This window comes from Pholcus phalangioides, unplaced genomic scaffold (genome assembly GCF_987345545.1).
Source record: "Pholcus phalangioides strain wild (caught in Gottingen) unplaced genomic scaffold, Ppha-v1.0 ptg000015l_1, whole genome shotgun sequence".
Taxonomy (NCBI): Eukaryota; Metazoa; Arthropoda; class Arachnida; order Araneae; family Pholcidae; genus Pholcus; species Pholcus phalangioides.
In genome coordinates, this window is record NW_028301608.1 from 103,572,321 (window position 1) to 103,581,663 (window position 9,343).

A 9,343-nucleotide genomic window follows, 5' to 3' on the forward strand; every position below is an offset into this window, starting at 1 on the left:
CCAGAGTGGCAAGGTTGGTGGTGCATGGTTTGAGAACCCTGCTATAGAGTGTGTCCAGCATCTTTAACTAGCAGTTACGAAAGTAATTCACATTCCTGTTAATATTTTGTCAGTCTGAAAAAATGAGTTTAGACTCAAGTTTGGACATACGTATGGTATTCATTTAGTTTGTATCAGAAAATCTTATACTGAAATCACAAAAAAGCAATGACTGAAAAAATCAAGTCTCCAAACGAAGGAGGAAGTTCATAAATAATTTATTTCTGAAAATTAACAAATAATGATTCTCCAAAAACAAGTACAACAACAAATAGATACTCGCAACTAGAATATTCATGTTTCTTCTGGAGGCTTTTTAATATTAAGTTCTGTTCTAAGACTCTCAAGGTTTTGTTCCCACCGTTTTTCATAATAAACATTCATGAGATACTTGGAGTTATGACCGCATTCAATAGCCCACTCTAGGTATAAGTTGAGGTACTTCTCTCTTTGTCTGCAGAGTAAACATTGATGGAAAAAATAATCTCAAAAATTAAAGGAGCTTAAATACAAAAAATACCTGAAAACTAAGATAATATACAGGGTGCACAGCAAACAGGAGATATGACATTTTACTGGAAAACTATTGGTCCAATACTTTAAATTAGAAAAAGTTTCCAAATAATGTGTAGTACTCAAATATGTCATTCATGTTTTAAGGGGTTGTATAGTTATTAAAATAAAAAAATTAACTTTTGATACAGTCCCCATGTGCCTAAAACCAAATTAGGAAGTTGTTACCCTGTCTCTCACAATGAAAAAAAAAAAATCCATGTTTCTAAATGCAATATTCACTGAAATATTCAAATTCGAAAAACAGAGGAAATTTTGGAAAAAAACAGCATTAAATTTGGGTAAAGTGGGTTTCCCCCCCATGTAAAATTCCATACTCCCTGTTTGCTATGCAATATTATGACATATATTTTTTCAATATGAAAATTGGAGATTGGACAACTTAAAACTCTATTTTTATACCATAGACTAGCATTTCATTCAGATATAATGAGTTTAATCCCTTAACTGCATCATCTAAACTCAGTTTAAGCAAATGAAAAATTCAAGAGTAACTGTGGCTGGATGATTATTTTTGTGAATGGAAAAATTAGCACTTGTTTTCTGTATGAATGCCAAATTGAGTTCTTTCATCTGTCTTTATCTTGTAGATACAATACATAGAACAAAACAGGAAAAAATACTTTAATTTTTTATGTATTTTTCTGAAATACATTCCACAGTTAAGGGCTCAAATAAGTAGAAAAGTGCAGTTCCATCAGTTCAATTTCATAAAAATTGCACATTCGGTAATTATGGGAAATATGAATGTATGTAAAATATCTCACTTTGGTCTGAATCTTATGGGGCCTGCAAGAGCCCCAGCGTAACACATTGGTAATCCTGTTTGGATTGCTTCAACCCATTTCACTGCTACTTCTCCAACCATATTGGTGGGCATACCGAGCAATGTATGGATCAAATCATGCACTTCTCTGTATCGCTGAATCACATATGCCAACTCTGGGTCATCTACAAAGTGAACAGGTGCTCTTGTATCAGGACTGACTCCCTAAATAGCAGATATAAAAGGTAAAAAAATGCAATAAATATGGGAGAGATCAGGCAAAAAATTAAGTCAACCAACTCAGAGCAACGAAATGACACCAACAAATTAAAACAATTTGCAGATAAAGAATGCAGTATTAAAGAGTAAGCTCAGTTATGAATACTGTACACTGGAGTAACATTAGGACAAGCATTATTTTCATATTTAAAATTATGTGGCAGGCTGAATTTTCATGCTATCTTCACATTCTTGATCTAGAATTATTTACAACAATTAGTAGAATAAGCCGAGGTGCTTAAATATATTCTGAGTGATACTTCTGATCATTGATGCCCTGTTTCTTCTATTTAGTGATTATCATAACTTTGTGAACTCTTAAAACTTTGATTAGTCAACATCGTACATCAAACGTAAACAAATAAGTAGGTAATTATTCAATTTACAATTTTATAATCATTAGTTTACTGTTTGAATTGTTTTTGTATGCTATAATTAGGTAATGATTTACGTAATAAAATGTACATATTACATTTGACAGGGTAACATTAGGACATAGCTGTCCAAATTTTGGTAATTTTAGAACAATTTCTTTTCATTTGTTCTGGCCTTTGAATCTAAAGTTAATTACATGCAGAAGGCAGGAAAATATTGAAAGCGATGAAACGAAGAGGACAAACTTTGTTACCCTGGTGTGAATTTGATAAAAGAAATTCCTGCACCAAAAAAATTAAAGGTGATTTGTTTCTAGTGAATATGAATAAATAAGTTTAATTTAATCCTAATTAATTAATATTAGCAGAATTTTCAGCTATTGCCTTATTCTAAAGTTAGCCCAGCTTATGGTGCCTTAAATTAAAACAGTCATTTTTTCGACAATAATGTGAAACAGTGGTTCTCAACCTCTTCAGGTACTCCCTGGAAGATATGTAAGTGAATTGTGTACCGTGCCCTCCTTCCTGCATGTTGTGTCATAATATAAATGTTCTGAATTCAGTACTTTACTTCTGCCATTACTGATTGTTCTCTGTGTAACTCCCAAACAGCCCTTCAAGTGGTAAGTGTACAATAGGATGGTAACGCTGGCGTGGAAGCAGGTTTAGAATCTTGCAAGAATTAAGAAATGCTTACATTGTCATTTAAAAACCTGAAATAGGCATGGCCAAATGTATCTTCTGAGAGATTCTCCAAGTATGTCAAGTTAACAGTGTCAGAACTGATTCTGGGCTGTTCACTGTGAGAAAACAAAAAAATAAAAAAAAAAATACAATAATAAGGCACTAAAAATTCCAGAGAAAGAGCTGATATGAACATTGATTGAAATCAATCCTCCCACATTCCTATGATGAAAAAACCTGTCGATTATATAGACCCCAGTCAAGAAAAAGTAGATTTCTATAATCTGAAAACCTTGATTAGTGTCAGCCGGTGTTTCATTGTGTAGCTATAACACATCAAACCCCCTTCACCTTTATCTTGTCGATTCAATGTGCAGTAGTGCAAGTTGCCAAAACTACTGAAAATGCACAAATGGGTGGAAAAAACATTCACTGCAAATCGCAATAAATTGCAATGTAGTTCACAAACAAAGCATTGAACATGACAAATATATGTGAGAAAATATTTATAGCCATAATTATAATATAATTTATAAATTATGAAAAGCATCTTCATTGACCATTAAGTAAAGACTACAAATTGAAATAAGATTTGGTGAAAAATGGAACAATTGCATAAAAAAGTTGGTATGACCAAAAAACAAGAGTGTCACATAAAATACAGACCATACGGTCATTTCACACAGGCTATAAGCCATTGGTCCATCAAATTGTTTCAGGCCATTTCTTTGGTTTAAAAAAATTGAGAAAGACTGTCTTAGATGATTGTATTTATAACTTATTTTGATCTTTTCAGTTTGCTGAATTTTTTTTTGGCCTAAGATGGGTATTTTTATTTTTATTGAATTTAATATATGAGCGTAAGGTATTCAAATTCAATAATCTGAAGCAGTATATTAGAAATGTTATATTTATGTGATCACATGAAGATATTGTTCTTACAGTCAACGCTCATTGAAAATGGAGAAACAGCAAGACACCCAGGTTCTGTCGCAAGAAGCATCGTTAGCACACAAGTTATATAAAATCATAATGCAGCAGGTGTAACCAAATGTTTAATCTATCAAGTATTTTTTATTATTATTGTAAACAAATGCACACACACACACACACACAAAAAGGAATACAAAAGAGAAAAAAAAAGACATACACATATAACAAATACACACTATGTGGCCCCCAAGGGACACTAAGTCCTTTCAGGAAGCCAAATAGACATTGTATTGGATTTTTTTGCCGCCATTGTATGACAGAAATGCACACAGCACCCCATTTTGATCATTATAACTGCATTTTAGCAACCAGTGTGTTGGGGCTCGTCGAGAGAGGTCTTTGGGTTTTTGCCCTCAACAGAGGACACCCAAGACTACTCTCTCCCTCTAGTGGGCTGGGCTTGAAGAGAGCTGAAGATGGGGGGGCTTTGGGTGCAGGGCACCCCCTACCCCATCCCGTTGATGGACCAGGGCTGGCCCCTGTCATCAGAGGTGAACTGTAAAAGGGCTAAAGTGGGCCCCTATTGCCAGAGGAGAACTATAACGGGACCAATACAGTGGCTCCTGTCGCCAAAGGCAAATTATAAAGGGACCTATACAGTCCTTCTGTCACAGACTGGTGACCTATAAAGCGGGTGACTGTTTGTTGGGAGTGCCCTATGTCAGGGGCTCGACACACAAGGGGGCCCAATACACATCAAAATTCATTTCTAACCCCCCCTCCCACTGAAATATTTTCTAAAAGAGTTAAAATATTCCTTCAAATTTAAGGTTGAATTTTTTGTGGAATGTCTGAAAGTACATGTTTTTTGTATAAAAAGAAAAAAAACAATAGATGTGCTGAAAAAAAAAAAAAAAAAAAAAACTCCTCTTTTACAAGTTTACCCCCCCCCCCCAAAGTTAAAGAGAGGAGTGAAATTACTCTTTACAATTACTTTTTCAGATAACACTGGTAATGACCATCCCAATACAACGACTGTGCGTCATAAGTCCCATATAACGACTATACTGTACGTTTTCCATTTAGTATAACCACCATCCAATGTAATGTATGTTTTTGACAAAATGATGGGGTTGTTATATAGAGCATCGACTGTGTGCTATCAAATCATACATGCACGTTCATAGATATGCCTTTGAGGAATTTCTAATGAATAGGCAGATATTAGAATGTGTGGTGTATGTGCATGTCGGCCATAATATGATGCCAAAGTTATATGCAGGTGGGAGGGGGAGGGAGGAGGGTATTGTGCCCACCTCCAGCGTTAAAGTCGACATATGAACTAACATCATCATCGCGCTTCCCCCCCCCAAACTTTTAATTCTATGTCCCTCATGTGTGCGTTCTGTGTTCAAGAAGTGCTTCCATGTATCTCCCATATTGGAAGTGAAAGACATTGCACTGAATAGGAGGTTCTTTTCATTTGGTGAATTGAATGCATGAAATGAAAAATTTATAATCAGAAAAACTATGTAAGTTTACCGTAAAATGAGCGCCCCATCTGGATCAGACATCATCTTTTCTCTGATATTTTTCGCAGCATACCAACCTGTAGTCTCACCTAATAATGCAACCAAGTCTTGAAAAAGAAAAAAAAATTTAAATTGAATAAAGAATTGCATTCAAGGAATTGATTTGCAATACAGTCTCTACATTTTTGCAATATCTTTGTTCCATGAATATATGGAGATGGATGTCTTTTATGATTTTCACAGCAAGATATTATTCAAATTGACTGAAATATATGTATCTCTGAAAATTAGAAAAACCAAGAGGAAAAACATAAGAGCCGTCTTAACACAGTGGTTAACGACTCCAATGTTTTCCCCCGTTCCTTCTTTCATGTGTGAAATGTTTTTTTTCCCTCCCAAACGCAAGGTTCCACCAAAAGTGGAAACCTGGGGTTTCGGAGAAAAGAGGGGGGAAAAAAGATTATTTTTATATACTTGCAAGAATTACTTGCAAAAACAGATTTTAGGGATTCGGAAAAGCCAAATAAACTACTAGCAAACTATATAATGCTGAATTATCATAGGCGTAAACTTGTATCTGGTCAATGAGCTCAAGCCCACTCAATATTTCCTACGACCTCAATAATATCTATAGAAATATTTGGTATGAACTCCTTCCCCCTTCCCCACAATATTTTTGAGCCCTTCCAATATTTTCAATAACTTCACACCTTCACACATTGTACTTGATATTATTTTTAATTTCTTATCGCACTAGTCAGTTCAATTCCCCTCTCTCTAGAAAATTATTCTAATGCACGATCTCTCAAGCAAAGGCAAGAATAAAAAAAAATTGAGTGAAAAACATGCTTTTTATCAACTCACACAAAAAGTTCTCAAGGTTACTTTTTCTTATCTCAAATCGGTGCAAACACTTGGCACCATATATATTGTTCAGCGAAAGAATATATATGGCGTTCTGTATTTCTTCCATAGAGCTTCAGAAGTGATATTATGTTGGAAACATTGTACGAATTAAGAGGTCAATGCTTAGTACTTTGCACCAACTAGCAATGACATATTCAAATCGATATTAAAAACATAATAATTATCCTCTAAACTCCATGCCATCTGCCAAAACCGATTTTTAAGACTTTAATACAGCGGTTCTCGACTTGTGCTCCATGTGCACTCCTCATTTCTAAATACTAAAAATAAATCAGTCACTTTATGGATAAAGAAAAACAGGCCTACTATAGAAATTATATGATAGAAAGCGCTACACAAGTCAAAAAAGGTTGAAAACTGCTGCTATAATAAATAAGCTGCCATTTTACTAATAGGAATTAAAGTGCAATTTTCATAATTAGAAAACCATTACCATGCCTGAAGGGATCTAATATAGCTCCGATGGCAGATCCCACAGTCAATAATGCTTTCTGAATATTTGTCGTTGGAATATGCTCAGGATACAGTTTCATATGAGAATCGCTTGAAGCATCTGAAATAAAACCATTGAAATAATTGATAGTATGCTTATTAAGTTAAATATTATGTGGTGTCGTTGATAGGAATGAAAAATTTAGACGAGGGTCTAATTTATTTTTTCGGATTTCCTTTAAGATTTTGGGGAACTATGTAAGCAGATACTTTTAGCACAGAGGTTCTCCTCCTGGGATCCTATGACACCCATGCGGGCCTGATATATTACTACATTCAAGAAATTTCAAGACTTATTTTATTATGGAAGAATGAATACAGATAGAACCTGTTTATTTGGTATTTCCCTCAGACTATTTACCCTGTGCAATTACACATTTTTACCATTGTAAACATGCATACAAAAATGTAAATGCCGATTGCAAGCCTTTTTTGTCGCCTTTTCAGTTGCCATGGCGACCTGGTATTTGTCCAGCCTTGTATATATTTTAGAGTATATTTATATATTAGAAGGGACTGCATTATTTGAAAGAGTTCTTTCTATTATTTTCAATCCTGTATCTGGTCGAGGATGCTACATTTTTAATCTTGATCCCTTATTTGGGCTAGAATGTTTTGTTACTGTTTTTATCGATCATTTTTTTCATTTTAACAGCGATATATTATCCCCTTTTTTGGCGATTTTTTCTTCAGCAAGAAAGGTCATACACATAGTGTGGCAACCAAGAGTTATTGGAGTGTTTAATACACTAGCGATAAAAACAATTGTATTGTTTTGTTCTACACTGCACATACTCGAGAAGCGAGGTGAAGGAGAGGAAAAAGCCACTCAACGAGGTACAAGACTTGAACAAACCTCTTTGTTTTCACCGGAACAGCTTTAGTATAAGGCACATGCCAATTTGGTGACTTTTTTCTGACGATAAGTCACCAGCACCGGCATGCTGTGTTGTTCTGCGTTGCCATTAAATGCTGGGTTGTCGTTATTCTAAAATGTTCTTTCTGATAAAAAAAATAGTCAGATGGCACTGACTGTTGTTTCCTCTTGTTCCTAGCGCGTCTTTTGCAACTTCCAACTGCCATTTTGTTGTGTAACTGATCCTCTCTCCCTCTTTTTTTCTTCCAAATAATGTCACCCCCATAGCCGTGAAATTTTGAAAACCGTTGGTAGATGAGATCTTTTTCGTGATTGAGAGCTTGATTTTTACAATGGTACATGGATCGGATTAATTATTGATATATTATGCCGAAAAAAAATCGCCAGCCTAAAAAAACAACAGAAACCAACATCAGATTTTTCTATCGTCTCTCAGGTTGTACCTTTAATATTTTCCTTTATTTAAATAGTGCCCGTATTTTATTTATACCATGATCGATTTATTATTTAAACAATGTCTGGGTTTTGGAAAGGTTTTATTCAAACCCTGATCGATTTATTATTTAAGCAAGGGTTCCGGCTTTATTTAAACAATGTTCGTGTTTTATTTAAACCCTGATCGATTCTATTTTTTAAATAACAGGAAGGGCTGTTATTTATTTAAAAGCGTCTGGATGTGCCTTATGATGTTTTAATTATTATTATAATATTTAGTAATTATTATGTGCTTGTTGGTTTCCGTTGTGTTTTATGCTGGCGATTTTTTTTTCGGCACCCGTAATATGTTTGCCGGCCTTGGCGACTTTTGATCGGATCGTCGAAAAAAAAAGTCGTTGAAAATCGTCAAGCTGCCCTTTATACCGAAGCTGTTATTCCCAAATCTCGCCAAAAGGGATTATACTATAGCTGCTTCCAATTGGACTTCAATATGATAAAAGAAATCATGCGAAGGAAGTTTCGAGATTATTGAGATTTATAAATTATTGTAATTTATGCCAAATCGATTGATGCATCTCGGGAAAAAAAATCAAAAATAAAATTAGTCTATATGAAATGTAATATGAATTCTATTCGTAATTAACACCTTTTGAACACATGCGTCTACGGGTGCTGAAAGATTCACGCAAATGTCCGCCACGAGCACGGCAAACGCTCAAACATCGCCCGGAGAGCGTTTTGTTTACAAACATAGCCGCCATATTTGAAATATTATCAAGTTCTCATCTTCGGAATATTGTTGAAGTATAGCTCTTCTATCCCGCGCATACTGATAGGCGATATATACGACCAACTGACCATACAACTTGTATTTTATGGGACAGATTCCCCCCCCCCCCCTACGCCATATTTAACGATTTTGTCATTTTAGTTCGAAACATACTGATTTTCAGAAGTTTTTTTTTTATTGTCTCAGGGAAATTACCAAATCTGTAAAACGTTATTTTACCGTGGCGGGTGGTTTTTTTTTGTTAGTATGGTAACGTCATCTGTTGTGGGAATTAGGAAAAGTTATAGCCACTAGAATAAGGGCTAATATAATAAATAATAATTTATTATATAATAATAAATATCTACATTTTTTCCTTACTGTGTGTGTGTAATCATTACCCCCCCCCCCAAAGCCACCTCATCCCCCCTTTTAAATTAGGGATCAAGCAGTTTTTTTAATTGTATAGGCTATATACAGTAAAGCCTCGTTAAGTCGTCACCCTAATAAGTCGTCAGGCCTGTCCAGGTTTCATAGACAACAATGTTACTAAACCCTCGTTTACTCGTCGCTAATTTCGGTTACACCGTCATCATGAAAAAGTTTTTGAGAGGAACGGATAATTTAAACGGCTCTCTTCCTTTAAAAAATAGCTTGTTT

At 34.9% G+C, this 9,343-nt stretch overlaps 1 protein-coding gene across 1 annotated transcript; it reads right to left on the reverse strand.

The window, feature by feature from the left end:
* Positions 1-246: 246 nt before the first annotated feature.
* Positions 247-8,698, reverse strand: Coq4 (Coenzyme Q4). Its single transcript, XM_089244975.1, has 6 exons — positions 8,561-8,698; positions 6,541-6,660; positions 5,191-5,287; positions 2,729-2,831; positions 1,380-1,603; positions 247-493 (listed from the first exon to the last, which is right to left on the reverse strand). The coding sequence occupies exons 1-6, from the start codon at positions 8,673-8,675 to the stop codon at positions 334-336; spliced, it is 819 nt and encodes a 272-aa protein (XP_089101101.1). The 5' UTR covers positions 8,676-8,698; the 3' UTR covers positions 247-333.
* Positions 8,699-9,343: the final 645 nt, after the last annotated feature.

Excerpts from the sequence above, each read along its gene's own strand:
- Coq4 (XM_089244975.1), bottom strand. The coding sequence starts at position 8,675 with ATGGCGGCTATGTTTGTAAACAAAACGCTCTCCGGGCGATGTTTGAGC. Across the intron at positions 5,288-6,540 it reads ATTAGATCCCTTCAGGCATG|ACTTGGTTGCATTATTAGGT; the intron begins GTAATGGTTTTC and ends TTCTTTTTCAAG. Across the intron at positions 2,832-5,190 it reads GATGGGGCGCTCATTTTACG|TGAACAGCCCAGAATCAGTT; the intron begins GTAAACTTACAT and ends GTTTTCTCACAG.